This window comes from Podarcis bocagei (assembly GCF_964188305.1).
Source record: "Podarcis bocagei genome assembly, chromosome: 4".
NCBI lineage: Eukaryota > Metazoa > Chordata > Lepidosauria > Squamata > Lacertidae > Podarcis > Podarcis bocagei.
In genome coordinates this window covers 8,265,971-8,282,787 of record NC_138128.1, presented here as the reverse complement: position 1 = coordinate 8,282,787, position 16,817 = coordinate 8,265,971, and the positions used below count along the sequence as shown (strand labels likewise).

The window sequence follows — 16,817 nt, the reverse complement described above, 5'->3', positions numbered from 1 at the left end:
CACAAGTCATAGCTCATCTTTCAACATGCACTGAGGAAACGCACAGGATCGAAAGGAAAATACATGAACAAAATGCATAGTAAGAAAATAGAAATAAATGTATCAATGCATTGCAGCCATGTAATTGTGGATAAAGGAGTGAATTCCAGACTCTTCGCATCTTTACGGCAACGAGCCAAAGGGAGAGAACAGAAACTTGAAACTGAAATCTACACCCAGGCACCTCTTTTGACACAGATTTAACAAAACCACAGATAAAGTACTGCTCAAATGGTAAGCTATGCAACCACTATTTGCAAGCGGCCCCTTGGGCCAATTTCTGACCCTATCTTGTACATATATAAAATCAAGGTGTGCTACTTTGGCTACAATTTCTTTCCATGGGAAATGAAATAGTTCAAACCTAGTAAGAAACAGAGCTATCCCAGCTTTCTAATGCTACAACTCTGTTTCATATTCGCATGCAACCTGTAAATTCATGTGTCTGCAGCAGTTAGGGATGAGCTCACGCGCTCTAAACCAGCAAATTCCTGTGGGGCCCATCCGATTCGTAACCGGAGATCTGACTGCCCCCCCCCCCCAACCGCAGGCAACCATTCTTGGAGATTGGATGCAAGATCTGCCTGACAGTGTCCTCTAGCCTGGTGCTTTTCGGCCACACTGCCAGCCTCTCTCCAAAGGTCCTTTAAGGGCGGTGAGGATACAGGCTTGATAGCCAATCCGTGGTCCTGAACGACCAGCATTTCCATGCCTCTTCCCATCCCGAGCAGGAAAACGAGGCCCTCTGCAGCCCAGAGAGAGGTGGGAGCACTCACCCCCATAAGGCAACGGCACATGTTGGCATAGGCAACAGAGAAGTTTGGCTCAGAGATGGCCTTCTCGAAGATGAGGTCGATGACGCCCTTGAGGCGCTCCTCGGTGTCGATGGACAGCTCGGTGACTTGCTTCATCAGCTGCTGGAACATCTGCGGCGTCAGCTTGTTCAGAATGCTGCGCACACGCCGGAACAGCTCCTGTGGGGAGGAAACGCCCAGGCGCCGTCAGCAAGGTAAGCTTGGCATAAACACACAGAGAGACACCTGTCCTGCTCCACCCGTTCCTTCCTTCTGCAGGTGTGGACGTGGGAGCTCAGAAACCTGCCAGCCCAGCAAGCTGGTAGGGAGGGCAAGCAGCTGCTGGCTGCTGTGCTCTGCCCAGGGCTGAGTTTGCTGGAATGAACTGGGCAAGCGAAGGAGAGCACACACGAGCCCATCCCAAGCCAAATCCACAGGGGCTGGAAGGTGGCAACCATCTTTCCTTTCCCCACGAGTCTCCCCGCAAGTGCTGAGGGCAGGAAAACGCATGCACCCCTTCTGAATCTTGGCCACCATATCGTTTTCCTTTATCTTCTACGTTTTAATCTCGGGAGCAGCCACGTGGGTTTTCCAATAATTCTGAATTGGGGTTCTTTAAGATTTCTTTAAGATTTTCCCCCGATGCTCTAGAGCAGGGTTTCCTAAGCTTGGGGTCTCCAGCTGCTTTTGGACTACAATTCCCATCATCCCTAACCACTGGTGGTGCTAGCTAGGGATGATGGGCGTTGTAGTCCAAAAAATAGCCCAAGGCCCAAGTTTCAGAAACCCTGCTCTAGAGCAGTGGGTCCATAAAAATTTTGGGCCACCACCCCCTGGGTGCAATAAACACCCCCCCCAGTACCCCCTACCCTATAAAAGGCATTATTCAGAATAGCGATCTACACAACCCACTAAGGAAGATACTGACACATAACATTCCAAACAGTAACAATTACTTGCACATGTATTCAAAATCCAATTGGAACTATTTGCAACAAGACTGATTAACTTGTTCCTGTTGATACCAGCTTTTCGGAGTCCGAGAGTCATTTACGCCTCCAGCATCCCCGATTTCTATTACTGCTACCCCCTGTGTAATCCCACTGCTCCCTAGGGGCGTTCACAACCACTTCTCTATAGAGTGTGCCAATTTAGCATGTTTAGTAAGCAAAGCTAAACCCTTTCAAACTGCCACACTTGCCTAAAGACTGTATTTGAAATTGCCATCTATTCATTGTTCCTTAATGAACTTAAGAAATGGACTATTTTCCACAGAAAAATAAAATGCATTGGAAATGCCTCCCAATTTCTTTTCAGGGGTTTTTTTTTTGGGGGGGGGAGCTTTTGAAATCTCTGCCACCTCAAAGGAAGAGTTCACACCCCAAAGGAAGTACAGTGGTGCCCCGCAAGACGAATGCCTCGCAAAATGAAAAACTCGCTAGACGAAAGGGTTTTTCGGTTTTTGCATTGCTTCGCTAGACAAATTTCCCTATGGGCTTGCTTCGCAAGACGAAAACGTCTTGCGAGTTTGTTCGCTTTTTTCTTAAAGCCGCTTGAAGAGGCGCAGTTGCGACGGACCGTGCTTCGCAAGACGAAAAGACTCGCGGAACGAATTAATTTCGTCTTGCGAGGCACCACTGTAAAGGAGACTGGAACTCCAGCAGGAATGAACCCTGTCCGAGAGGTTCAGGGAAAGGAGCCTGGAAGAAAACCATGGAGGGCATGGCTTTCTTCCCTCCAGGGAGCAAAAGCAGGCACTCGCATTTTCCTCTGAGGCAAGCACAGAAACTGGAGCAGGAATGTCTTCCAAAATACCAGTATCCAGATGGAAGTTGTTGGTGAGCTAAAATGCAAGTTACTGAATGACATCCACCACCACCCAGCTGTTTTTCACCACTTTTGTGGGGGGGGGGGGTACCCTTCAGAAATAAAATGCAAAATGTAAAGCACTTGGGGGGAAAGCAAGAAGTTATTTCCCCACCTCTCTGTACCCTGGTGGTCTATTTCAGATGTAAAATTCACAGTCTCAACCACATAAATTACGGAGACACGAGCCCTTTATACAGCCTGCTGTTACCCTCATTTAGTGGTACAGTGGAACCTCGGTTTTCGAGTGTCTTGGAAACCGAACATTTCGGGACCCAAACGGCGAACTAGCCCTTTGAGCCTCAGCTGCCAAACGTTTCGGAAGTCCAACGGTCTTCCGGAATGGATTATGTTCGACAACCAAGGTTCCACTGTACATCAGCATTGGGACCAATTATAGTTATAGCTAACTACAATTGTTTAAAGCTGAGGTTTAAAACGTTGGTTGAAAATTGGTGCATGCAAATCAGGGCTTCAAGTAATTGACTTCAGCTCTGATCAGCTGGTGGGTGGCCACACTAAGCTAGGGTTTGAGCAAATCACGGAAGGAAAAAGGGGAACTTTACATATGAGAAGTGAGAGAGCATGTGAATCTATAAGCAGCTAGTAAGAGACTCACCAATCAGGAAAGTGTGAGGGTAATTATAAACTTTAATAAACTAATTACGCAACCCAGGATTTATTTGATACTTACCAAAAGGGTGAAGGGAAGTCAAAGGCTAAGTAGAGCCTAATGTTTATATTATTTTTTTGTATGATTGTACGCTTACTTTTTGTATAGCATGAAAATAGGATGAATAATTTATGTTAAAATGTTTATTTTTGTATTTGTTTGTCCTTTTTTCTTTTACAAATTCTGAATAAAAATTTACTTGCAAAAAAAAAAAGGAAAGTGTGAGGGTACAGATGAGGTCATGCAAGTCCTTACCTGGGTTTTTAAATTTTCAGGATCCTCTGGCTCACTTGCCCGCTTGCTGCTGGGCTTCCAGGCCTTCTCAGCCTTGTTGAGCTTGACATCTTCGTTCAGGGACGCTACAGCGATAATCTTCCGAGGCTCCTTCCTCAGGCTTTGCTGGGATCGGCGCTGGCCTGGCCCTGCAGGCTGTGGAAGCAAAGGGGGAGAAGTGATGCCAGCACTTTTCAGATGCCACCCAACCTGCCCCCCCCCCAGCACAAAGAAGCACTGGCGTAGAGGTGGCACTGCCAGCATGATGCTAGCCTGCCTCCTAGTATGCTCGGCTCCAACAGATGGGGGAGCCAGCAGATGTGCCTGCCTGCTCAGATACTCAGTTCCATCACGGAGCATCAGTGGCCCAGACACGATGGCACTAACTTGGAGTTCATCATGCAGACAAAGCTGGCAGGGGATACATGCCAGAAGACAAGACACCGTGTGATGGTACATACCGGCCCACGGTTAGGTGGCGTTGGGCGGCCCAGGTTGGCAAAGGAGGGTGTGAAATCTGGTCCACAATTCATGGTGCTCAGGCGCACGGGGTCCAGAGGTCGCAAGGGCATCTTATTTGCCTGTTAAGTCAAGGGGCAGGGAGAAAAACACACAAAAGGTAAGACAGGTTCTGAAAGTCTTAAGGTTGTGCAGCTTAAAATCTTCAAAATTTTGCCTCCGAACATGCCTAAAACTCTCCTTTTCAGAAATCACCACAGGTCTTGGCCAAACATGAGCTGATGCCAATGAGATTCATTCATTCATTCATTCATTTATTGAATTTCTATACTGCCCTATACCCAGAGATATATAATATAAAAATCACAATATATAAAATAAAAAATAAAAATAATCCAATACGCCCCCCCCAAAGATCCACCTTTTAAAGGGTGTAAGATGTTGATCGGTTAAGCAAAGGCCTGATTAAAAAGGAACACTTTTGCCTGGTGCCTAAAGGTGTATAGGTTGGCAGGAGCTGAGACAGAGCAACAGGAGCTCACCCCGTGGTACAGATTTGAACTGCCAACCTTCTGATTGGCAAGCCCAAGAGGCTCAGTGGTTTAGACCACAGCACCACCCGCATCAACTTTGACATCAACTTCGTTGGACTGGTCATGTTGTGCAGTTGTCCAGAGAGGGCCAGTGTGGTGTAGTGGTTAAGAGCGGTGGACTCGTAATCTGGTGAACCGGGTTCGCTTCCCCGCTCCTCCACATGCAGCTGCTTGGTGACCTTGGGCCAGTCACACTTCTTTGAAGTCTCTCAGCCCCACTCACCTCACAGAGTGTTTGTTGTGGGGGAGGAAGGGAAAGGAGAATGTTAGCTGCTTTGAGACTCCTGAAGGGGAGTGAAAGGCAGGATATCAAATCCAAACTCTTCTTCTTCTTCTCTGGGCACACCATGCAAAGAAAAGCAAAAGGAAGCATCTGCGGGACATCTGGTGACCCCAGCTGGAAATGGAGGACTGACCTTTTCCAAGACCACATCGCTGATATGGGGCAAACCCTCGGGCTTCTGCATGCTGGCAAAGATGAACTGGAAACCCAACAGGAACTCCCGGTCGTATCTCTTCTTCTCTTCTGGGTTCAATGGCTTCCACTGCTCTGTTAAGGAAAGGAAGGTGGAAAGCACCAAATTGAAATCACACTCACAACAGGTGAGTTCCCAGCAACAGTAGGGCAAGAAGCACCTGCATTTTCAAAGGGTGATGGCGCATCCGCAAGAATCGAGTGGGGCTCATAAATCTTGGCCAACCAAAAATGTGTTGTTGCCAAGATCACCCCTTCCACAAGGACTTGGGTCTTGCTCCTACGTCACAATGCACTTTACAGTGAGGCTAGGGACAATTCCTTGCTCCACTTCCCCTGCTGTAAGCTTGGAGCTCAGAAGGAGTAATTCTCAGCCCTCCTCTTCAACTGGGGGGGGGGTCATACCCCAGAACTGAGCTGCACTCTGGAGGGCTTCAGAAGCCCAGGAGCTTGCTAGGGCATGCAAAATTGTGCCTCCCACCATGGTGCCTGGCAAATGCTCCTACTCAAATTTTCTTGCATCTTTCACTGTCTCCTTACCCAGAGTTCCCAATCTTCTAACCCCCCTCCCCGTTATCTAAATGCTGACTGCCAAATCTCTAACTTGGGACTGCCTTGCATCTCCTTTGTTGCAGTGTCACAGTTGCTCTTTTACATTATGAGATGTTACTGTTGTTAATGGAGCAATGACATTTTCCTCCCATTCAGTAACTTTGCAGAACTTTAAGATTAAGCTCTTAAAGATACTGCAACATTTGCATGCAAAAGGTGGAGGGGGAAGAGGGGGTGCTCTCTGTGCCCATGCTTGCTTCTGGTTCCAAGAGTCAGCACATGCCTTCCAAGGTCTTCTGGCTCACATCTCATCCTACATAATTAGCAAAGAGCTAGTTCAAAGGCACTGCACTTCAGTTTCCAAGCAGACCCAGCTCTTCCTTGCCAGAGAAAACAAGCAAAGTCAGTGTGAGAGCTGCAGCTATTTCTGTGTGCTGGTGATCTGCATCTCCGTTCGTCCCATTCTAGTACAAAGCAAAAGGAACAAACCACCCAGTTATTTGCATGATCTCTTCAGCAAGGAAAAGCTGGGGGCTGCTCTGCAGGGGAGCGGCTTGTTGTGAATTAGCAGGGAGCTGCATAGCCACGAGTGCCTGTGCCTGCTGCTGGAACCATTACAGTCAGAGAAAGGCTTCTGTAAACACAGTGACTTAGCACGAAAGGGGAATGAGTGATTCGGCCCCTGCTGAGAGCAACTATTGCTTAATACTGAAGTGACTGGACACCCAGTGGAGGGGAATTCCTGCAAAGCCTTTCCCCAACAGCCCAAGACAAGCCAGCAGTTCACGGGGTCACAAGCCTGCTCAGATGCTCAGCTCCATCACAGTGTGTCAGTGGCCCAGACACGATGGCTCAAAAACGAGATCATCACAGAAGGCTCCAATAGGTAGCAGCCGCGGGGGGGGGGGGGGGGGACAGAGAAAGTCATTTGGCACAAGCCTCACCTGCTGTGTAGCTGTACTTCTGGTCAGCCTGCTTGACCTTCTCAGGGTCTAGCTTATCCTCTTTCTCTTCCCACGTCTCCTCGGGCTCCTCCTGGGAGCGAATGGGGGCAGGCTCCTCGGGCTCTGGGGCTGGCACGGGGGGCTTGTTCTCTATCTCTGAGCCACCCTCACTGGGCTAAGAGGGCAAGAAAAAAAGCAAAAGCTGCAGCTCTGAGCAGAAAACATTTACAAAGGATACCACCTGGGAGGTTCTTTGGGGAAGGGTAAAACCAGAAAAAGTTGCTTTGGGGAGGGCACAGTTAACTACCACTAGTCTAGTCTGTAAAAGGTAGCTGAGGTGTTATACTACGTTTTCATGCTGGACTGGCTAGTCGACAATCAATTATTGTTCTGTTCTATTTCAATCTGAGCAAACTCTTTTGAGCCCCAGTGAAGGAATCATTTTACTGTCAATGGCTTATTTGTGGTGCCATAATAGTTTATCACAGCTAAGGAGGTAGTTGTTGTGACAAAATTACAATTACGGTGATTAAGCAAGAAAAGGAGAACAAAGAGAGATTTAAGTAACAACCCAAAGGGGATATATAAATAACAATGGGGGAAGTGGAAACACATTTGCAGTCTTGTATAGATTTCTTCAAATTACTATATTAGTTTGCAGCCAATATGCATGTTGAAGTGATCAACGAAGATGAGCACAGCCTATTCCATGTGGAATGTTGATGGATTTCCTTTGGGAGAAACCACTTTTTAGTTGTTTTCAAATGTTGTCATTTTGTATTGACTTTTTTGGGATTTGCACAATGGGTTTAATACTGCTGTGCTTTCTTTTCTCTTCTTTTTGGGGGGATGGGGTAGGGGGGAATAAATCAGTTCAACTTAAACCTCTTCTCCCTGATCACTCTGCTCTGCACCCACTGCTAGGATTTGGAGATCCCACTGGGTACTGACCAGCAGGGTCTCAAGCCCTCCTTAGCAGCCTTTTGAACAAGCTGTTTTCAAGGTGCTGAAATCTTAAGGCTATGCCAATCTGCGCTATTCATGGTCACGTTGCAGAATCCACCCTTCACTCCTTATTACTTGGTACAGTGGGACAGTGCTAAGCAGGTTTGAGCCCACCTGCGGGGCAAGATTCCTGCATTGTAGGGGACTGGACTAACAATCCTCAGGGGTCCCTTCCAACACTACAATTCTATGATTCCACAATGCCACCTGCCCCAAGCCATAGTTCACAAAACACTTATTTAAGTATTATCTGTGCAAGACTGATGCTGCTACTTGCAGAGTTAACAGTTCCCCAGGATTCCATGGGATTGCAAGGGGAAGAATCGTCAAACTATTTTAACCTGCGGGATATAGTCAGTGATGGGAAGAAGTGGTACCCGGCTAGGTGACTCTGGGTAATGGCTCAGGCTATGTTTCTCAGCTCCTGACTAGACCGTGGGGGCCACCCACCTTGAATGCATCCAGCAGGTCTCCAACAGCTTCCTTCTTGTTTAGGTCCTTCATCTTCCGCTTCTTCTTTGGCACCGATACAGCCACTAGAGAGTTGCAAAGAGGGTTGGGGAGGATGAGCCACACTAGCCAGGGACTCAGAGGAGAGCAGCCCCTGCCACAGAGTGACAGTCACCCCTGCTCCAAGGTGGCGGCGGGAGGAGGTTAACACAGAACAAGTTCCAATTAATCTTACGAAGCAAATTAAGTGATTTGCTGCGGGATGTTAACGCTTGTGACAAAACACGTTTGCTGTTACCTGCCAGGTAAATGTCCTGGCTTCTTTGCAGACATACTATGCTGTTGGTAGGAAAGAATACTAGAATAATACGGCTGGAACAAACCAAGGCATCGTCAAAGGCAGAAGGCTCCAAAGAAGCAGAGGAGAAAATGCTTCAGGAGACTCCAGGTCCTTTAAATGTACTGAAACTACAACCCAGAAGCCTTTGCTGTTTTCCCACCAATGCAATGAACCTAACCAGAGAATGGCATTCTGGAACTGACTGCTGGTGCCTGTTGAAGGCTCCTGAAAGGAACGTGGGTCTTTTCCCAAAGGACACACAGTTCAACAGGGAACACAGAGCAAGCTCACACCTAGTTATCGGGAGCCTAGGGTTTTCTCTTACCATTTCACTGTCATCTAAATGCAGACAAAAATCCATAATCCACCAACCAGACATTTTATTTTACTACCTAGGGCCACAGACTGACTGACTCAAAAGGAATTTCTGGAGAGAAAGAGCTACAGAGAGCTGGCTACTAAACATGGCCCTCTCTCTCTGGGAAAAACCAAAGCTGATTCCTAAAGGAAGAAAGCTGCACTGAATAGCTACAAACAAGCAGTCAAGGCTTGCTGCACACCACTGACCTCCCCATCTCACAGATGGAGATTTGCTTGCATTTTCCCACTGGGCTCCCTCTGAAATGCCGCACTCACCTTGTGTGGCCACCTCTGCGGCCTCCAAGGGCGCAGCTGCTGGCTGGGCGCTCTGCTCTGCGGTCTCGGCCGGCTCCTCACATTCCTCCTCTTCTTCCTCCTCCTCCTCCTCCGGCTCCTCCTCCTCCTCCTCTTCGGCAGGAGGTGTGGCCAGTGGGGGCAGGGGCTCCTCGGCTTTCACCTCCTCGGGCTCGGAGATGGGGCTCATGTCCGACTCGGGCTGATCCTCGGATTCTTCGGCTGCCAGCTTCCCTGGGGTATCCAGACCATGGGACATCGCTGCCAGCTCCTCCGGCTGAGCGATGGGAGACTCAACGGTGGAATCTGGCTGGCATGTGGCAGCCTCGGGCACGGGCTCCGGCGTCTCCTCCTCCAGCACCCCGTTAGACTCCACAGCCCCCTCAGATACCTCCTCCAGGGAAGGTGGTGGGGTCGGGGGAGCCCCTGGCGGAGCCGCAGGAAGCGGTTCCTCTGGCTGAGGGGTCTCCTGCTGGACAGTCACTGTCTCCGCCGGCACCGTCTCTTCGGCCACCGGCATTTCTGCAGGAACCGACTGGGGGGGAGGCTCCAAAATTGGGCTAGCAGCAGCCTCCTCCTGTGACTCTGTGTCCAAGACGGGGGCTTCCTGGGGGAGCACGGGGCCCCCTGGCACTGTAGTGGTGGCGCTAACGGGTTCAAATATATCGGCGGGGACCTCAGGCGGCTCCTCTGTAGTGTCCACTGCAATGGGGCTCCCTGGGCGCACCAGCGGCACGACTGGCAGCACGGACTCGGCCTCTGCTATGAGGGGCGGAGGGGGAGACGGGGAAGCCGATTTGCTCGCCTCCGAGGAAACAGGTTTAGTTACTACTGGGCCAGCCTTGGGACGATCGTCTGCATGCAGAAACAAGAGGAAGAGAAGGCAGCATTTAGCGCTTAGGTGAATGGGGAAAGGAATGTTTCTAACACCTGGGAGGGCAACAGAAACCACAAGACGGGCCTGTAAATAACCATGTGGCTGGTCACACATAAGGAGAAAAACTTCCCAGGGGGAACTTTTATCTGCTCACAGCAACTTTCCTGGACCTGTAAAGTTGCTCTTTAAACAAAGAGGCAAATAACCAATTCTGAAGAAAGGAAGATTTCTTTTTTGAAGCGTTCCACACACCATAGGACTGTGGTTGAACCAGGGCCTTGGCTCCAGCAAATCCCTATATACGAATCTATTCAGGCCAGGGGTCTCCAACTTGGCACCCATGAAGGCCTTCACTGGTCCATCCAGGCAGGGCCCCCGGATGCTAAGCCTTCATTTTTCAAAAAAGTACTTCTCTAGCCCTCCTAGAAAGTAAGAAAGCCAGGAAGTCAACTCTGTAAGTACCTTTCTAGGTGATCTGTGTGAAATGAGCCAACCTGGCTGTTTCCACCTGTCAATGTTTTTAGCCAATGAGTAAAATCACAGCTGTTGTCATTAAGTGACTTATATGGACACCAGGTGACAAGAATCCCATATGCCCTAAAGAGTGGTTGTTTTCCCCTCCGCTTTAGTGCACTTTTACTGATTTTCATTTATTTTCCAGTCCTAAAACCCCCTGTAGTTTCCCCCTACTTCCCCCCCTGAGCAACCAGGATGCATCTTTCCTGTGGTGGGTTCATCTGAGATCTTATGCTCTGCAAACACAACTACAAATACTATACAGAGGTACCTTGGGTTACAGACGCTTCAGGTTACAGACTCCGCTAACCCAGAAATAGTACCTTGGGTTAAGAACTTTGCTTCAGGATGAGAACAGAAATCGTGTGGTGGCAGCATGGCAGCAACAGGAGGCCCCATTAGCTTAAGAACAGTTTCAGGTTAAGAACGGACCTCCAGAACAAATTAAGTTCTTAACCCGAGGTACCACTGTAGTCCAACAACAGCTGGGGACACAAGTGTGAGAATCACTGATCTATAAACTGCATTTGTTATGCAACCTGCCCTGGGACATTTTACAGGTAATAAATGTGCATAATTAATAAAGGTCTTGTATGTGAAGCTGCAAAAAACCCCGGCTTAGTCACAATTTACAACTGTAAGGGAGCACACTGAAAATGGCAAAATAATTGGATTGCACAACAGCTGCATATTAAGGAAGGGATTTTGGGGCAAGGGGTGGAGTTCTACTGATGACTTGGTTTGAAATATAGAAATCAAGAAAGAAACAAGAGAAAAATCAACCTCTGGCCTGCTAAAACATCAAGATGTACCTGGTCCTAAGAATCGAAGCTCATACTCAAACCCATCTACTCTTCTGTTGAAAGATCCTGCCTCCTAGTGCCCAGAACAGAGGATACTTAGCATCTGAGGCCATTACCTGGCAAAACTGTGAGCTATTTTTTGAGATCTTGATGGAAGGTGCTAAGTGAGGGATGGGAACTCTCCAACCCTATAGATGTTTTCGGACTACAATGCTCCTCAGCCCCGATCAGCATGGCCAGGGATGGCAGTGGCTGGGAGTCTAGCAACACATGAAAGGCCACAACATCTCCAGTGCTGATGTACGATAACCCTCTACCCCAGGTTTAGCCAATGTGTAACTGCTGGACTGCGAATCCCATCATTCCTGAACACTGACCATGCCTGGCTGGGCGGGATGGGAGTTGTAGTCCAATGAAATCTGCTGGCCACCACATTGGCTGCTGCTTCAGCCCCAACACACAAAGAACCGTATCATGAAATTCCAGCCTCAAAGATCAATCAACGCACAATGATTAATTGCTTGGCCTACTGATTAAGGACAATTAAAGCTTTCAGTGCTGCTAGAAGGTGGACAGTGAGCTTAAGTCCCTGAATATTATTGTTATTGTTGCTGTTGTTATTATTTTTAATTTGTAGCTCTAATCATGGGTATCTTCATCCGAAGGAACAGCCTGCACAATTCCAAACCAGAAGGGTTTTCTGCTAAGTAAGGCAAGACTCTGAATGAACTAATTCAGTGACAGGCTCGAAAGTGTAAATGTCTCTTAGGAACAGAGTACAGTTGTACCTCAGAAGTCTAACAGAATCCGTTCCGGAAGTCCATTTGACTTCCGAAACAGTCTACTTCCGAAGCATGGCTTCTGATTGGCTGCAGGAAGCTCCTACGGCCAATCGGAAGCCCCGTCAGACATTCAGCCTCCAAAAGAACGTTCAGGAGCCAGAAAGTTTGACTCCCAAGGTGTCCGGGAGCCGAGGTATGGCTGTACAATACTGGCTTCAATACTGAACTTGCTCAGTGACTGATTTACTCATTTTTGCAATGAACTCAGTACCTATGGAGATATCTACATCTGCTGTGAATCCACTTTTGACTTCTGTAATTGCTGAAAGGGGTGTGCAAAGGACAGGGAAGAAGTGACGCTTGCATTGCTGTTGGGACTCGAGCTGTCATCAGTCCTAGCCAGCACAGCCCACGTTCAGAGATTATTAGGAACTGCAGCCCAAGAACACCAGGAGGGCAACAGCAAAACACAGACTCTTGCACACAGAGTTAAAAGATTTAATTTGCTAATGGTGCAAGTGGGACCACGCGAGAGCATTTGCTCGGTTTAAGGCAGGCCCCTCTGGCCGGCCAAACGAACGGATGATGCTTAGATTTTTCAAAACCTTGAATAATTCCATCACAGAAGCAGAACAAAATTGGCAGAGCCAGGAAGGTTCTCAAAGAACCAGCTGTCGGGCCAACTGCACAGTTATCGTTTCTGAGGCCGTCTGCCAAGATTCAAAGATGTACATTTTAAGCTCCGCTTTTCTCAGATGCCGGTCTGAAAACTGAATGCCATTTGGCATCAGTCCAGCATGGCATCAAAATTATATACCCAAAGAAAAAGCTGAATTTAGCCACCTGTAGGAAATGTGCTAAGGAAGCACTTTTCATGCATCAGGCTATGCTGCCTAATAAATGTAGCTCAATGCGGCCGACAAATCTGCCCCGCTTCAAAATTTCATTACAGCCACCTCAGATGAGAATTCCTAATCCTATACAGGTCAGCTCAGACATAAACCCTGCTGGGTTTGATGGGGTTACTCTCAAAACAATTATGCAGGAAGGTTATTATTTTTTAAGACCAATACAGCTACTGTTCTGGAAAAGCAAGTGAAAATAATTGCTTTCTGACTTTAGTGTGCTATAGATAAGGCAAGGCATAAATGGCAGGTGACCAATTTTGCTCTCAGACAAACTTTACCTACCCTCCAAGCCATCCAAATCAGGAAAAGAGTAAAAAATGAACAAGCAAAACTAATAGATGAAATAGTTCCCCTTCACCTCATTATAAAGTCACACACAAACAGAGTAAAGCATATTTAAAAAGCGGAAATCAGAAGGAAACAAAACAGGAAGGCATTCTAATGGAGCAAGGCAGCTTCAGATGGTGCTGGGAGCCACATTAAATGAGGCTAGACCTCAGGTTGTCTTATCTGGGCTGAAAGCAAACTGAACCCCCTCCCCCGCATGACCACTCATTCTGTCCACCTCACATTAGTGGGACAGAGAGACACACACAGAAAGAGAAACCTCAGCATTCCCTTTGTCTGATTTAGCCACACCCAAACCCTGAATTGGATTTCATACCTGGCCGGACAATAACTGCTACATGTGATGTCTCTCCGTTGGCTTGTGGTTCTGGACCACTTCCAGCCTGTAAGAGAGGGGAGGGGCGACAAAAAGTAGAACAATTTTATTATAGGATTACCTGCCCAAGTTTGCTTCAACTGACTATATTTTAGCTTAAGTTTCGGTTCCAGTGTAAAGCGTTAGCTGCAAAGCCTTTCCCGCAAAACTGAGGGGTTGAATTATTAAAGTTTCCCTTTCCCCTTCCCAATTATATCTTTCTCAAATATCAGCTCAGAACTGATACATAGATTTCAACATTTCATCAAATTATTCCTATCCCTCCTTCAGAAAAGATTTCCAAGGCACTGTGGTTGCATTCATGAGAGAGACTAGTTATGTATGAGATTCAAAATTAGCTTTAGATCGTTTGGTAGACGATCGTTTGGTATGCTTGGAGTTCTCCTTACAATCAAATGGCATATAAACTTTGTCTGTGGAAATACTGGCATGAACCAGCATGTACTGGGAATGGCCGGTAGCTGCTTTCTGTGCTTGCAGCAATTCCCCCCGCCGCCAGCCACCACAATCACAGGAATCGCGAAGGCTGTGTGCGAACGTGTTCACATCCTCTTCCTGCACAAACTTCACTCTGAGGAGGGGGCCAGAACTGCTCACCTGCAGAGGAAATTGGCCGCGTGAACTGGTCCCAGATTTGTTGCTTCTTACATGCCTTCCCAGGGTACAAGGGCAGATGAAGAGGAATAAAGCTAAAAAAGCAGATCAACATTACCTGTGGAGGAGTGGGGGTAGAGGAAGTTCTAGCGCCAGACATTATTTCCTCTGTGATATCCTTGCCGCCTTGATTTGGATCTCGTATTCGGATCTGCCAGACAGGAAGAAAAGAGGCACTTGCTGTTAGCACTGTAAGTATAAAGATTGTGTATGTTCTGCTGCTGGAGAGAGGGCATTCCACTGTCACTTTCCTTAGGCGCTAATGACTGCCGAACCATGCCTGGTTCCCCACCCTCAAGATAACCCCAGAAGGACATCTACAATTCATTTTGGAGTCGAGTGCATGGTCTGGCCCAGCACACCCAAGCAATGCACACAACTAGGTTAACAAGGTAAAATAACTGTCCTGTGCTGGATCAAAAAAAACTTGTCTACCTCGTTCTATTTCCTGTTTCCAACAGGGCCAGCCAGCTCACATGCAGGACATGAAGGCAGCAGCCTCCTGCCTTGCAAGATCAGACAGAGCTCCATCGAATTCTGCTTCCAAGACTGGCCAGCGGAAGCTCCTAAGTAGCTGATGACCATCTCCTGTTGTCAAGTGTTCGAAACGCCCATTACTCTAGCAGCATTTTGCGACAGGGAATTTCATTAACGCGAGCAGTTTCTAAGCTCTAGGCCTAAGATTTCATATTAAAACTGTAGAGTGGAAAGGAACGGAGGACCTTTTTCTGCCTCCCCACTTCCAGCTACTCTCTGAAGACTGGTGATGAGACCCTCTTAAGAATATTAGGGGTGTGAAAATGAACATAATATTTTAGCTGCAGTTCATTCATTTTCAGCCTTGTATTCTTTTTTTAAAAAAGTGCATGTAGACTTGTTGTGCCCATAACTTAGGTTTAAGGTGCCATTTAGCTCCTAGCTTTAATTTTTCAGTTTCTTTGACCCCAGCATCTGGTACTCGGAGATACGTTGCCGCTGAGCATCCATTAAGCTTTGTTAAATGACACTCGGATGTAAACCTTCACCTATTTGTCTAATCTCAGAGTTTGTAGCCAACTTCACACCTTATAGATCCCTGGCCCATCCAAAACCTCGCAGGTGCAGGGAATCTCAAAGGCAGAGAGCCAGAAAAGAGTCAGTCCAGCTTCCAGAGGTCTACGCGGAGGCCTAAAGTCACCCTGCAAAAACTCGTGCGTGACAAGGACCTCAGACCACCCATGTCAGGGGGGCAACTTCGCTAAAGCCAGCTGCCATGCCATTCAAAGATTGGCGCATATCCCTTCCGACCTCCCGACCACAGGGCTGAGGCCAGGAGGAAGCCGGCTCCTCCTCCTGGCCCTGAGCGCCCAGGGTGGGTGGCTGCTGGAGGGAGCAAAGGGAAGACAGGTCCTTAGCAGCAGCTGATGAGGTCATAAGCAAGCTCTGTTTGGCAACTCTGGACACAGCAGCTGAGCAAGGGCAAGGCTTGGGCACTAGCCCCTCTTCCAGAGTGACCTAAGCTTGCAGCCAAGGCAGAGGCAACCCAGAGCAGCAAAATGGAGCACTGGGGGAGAACAAGACATGGGCCCTCCCCCCTCTGCCCTCTCCCCAATGCGACAGCGCCCCCCCACCCTCCACACCCCTTTCCCAATAGGACAGTCCATGCATTCTGACGTGACCTGAGTCATGTCACAATGCTCTGAGAAAGGTGCACACTCATTGGCTAGCTCTGCCCTTAGATGCAGCAGCTACGTAATACTCTTGGGTTGCATCCATATACTTCCCTCTTGTGGCTATGAGTATATTCGCAGAAGCACCACAAGCCCATAGGCTCAGTCAGTGTTGAAGCTGTTAAAAATGTGCCATAGTTCACAGCTAGAGAAAATGCTTCTAATCGGGGGGGACAGGGACCTTCAGTCCTCCAGATGTTGTTTGACTCCAGCTCCCAACATCCCTGACTACTGGCCATGGCGATGGGGGCTAATGGGAGTTGAGATTCCAACACCTGGAGACCCAGAGCTTAACCACCTTTGTTCTACATGCACAAGCCTCACAAGTTCTGCCCTTTGCACCTCAGAAAGCAAGCCTGAGCAGCCACTACCAGATAAAGTAGTCAAGAACTCATCCACCTGGGAAGGTAGCCCCTCTAGGAGAAGGAAAACTGGTCTTAAACCTCTGCTGCCTTGCAGGGTATCTTCAGGAGAAGAAAAAGCTACGGAATAAACCTTACACAAATCCAGAGTGGAGTCCCTAAGGCAGTTGAGTGGTGCCTGGTATGCCTCCTTCCTGCAACCAAGCTGGTGCCAAACATATTGCTCTGCTTTCCTTTGGACCACATCAGCGAGGCCAAAGGGGGGGGGGGGGTCTTGTCGCCTGGGCAGCCCAGGACCTCCATACACACTGCTCACAGTCTGAACCCCAGTGAGGTCACTTTAGAGAGGCTAATGCAATGGCTTG

The 16,817-nt window shown here is 48.2% G+C and overlaps 1 protein-coding gene across 21 annotated transcripts in view; it reads right to left on the bottom strand.

Annotated features, from left to right (window-relative positions):
• The window catches only part of EIF4G1 (eukaryotic translation initiation factor 4 gamma 1), a 79,260-nt gene that overhangs the window by 15,970 nt on the left and 46,473 nt on the right, over positions 1-16,817 (bottom strand). For 20 of the 21 annotated variants that reach the window (XM_081189895.1, XM_081189899.1, XM_081189900.1 and 17 more), the window contains 9 exons: positions 14,440-14,532; positions 13,668-13,734; positions 9,100-9,972; positions 8,124-8,209; positions 6,669-6,843; positions 5,114-5,247; positions 4,107-4,226; positions 3,628-3,801; positions 816-1,013 (listed from right to left, as the gene is read on the bottom strand). In XM_081189895.1, the coding sequence (XP_081046021.1) occupies positions 816-1,013; positions 3,628-3,801; positions 4,107-4,226; positions 5,114-5,247; positions 6,669-6,843; positions 8,124-8,209; positions 9,100-9,972; positions 13,668-13,734; positions 14,440-14,532 (1,920 nt within the window). Of the gene's footprint in view, positions 1-815; positions 1,014-3,627; positions 3,802-4,106; positions 4,227-5,113; positions 5,248-6,668; positions 6,844-8,123; positions 8,210-9,099; positions 9,973-13,667; positions 13,735-14,439; positions 14,533-15,445; positions 15,750-16,817 lie in introns of those variants that run through there. The other variant, XM_081189908.1, reaches the window with a different exon arrangement.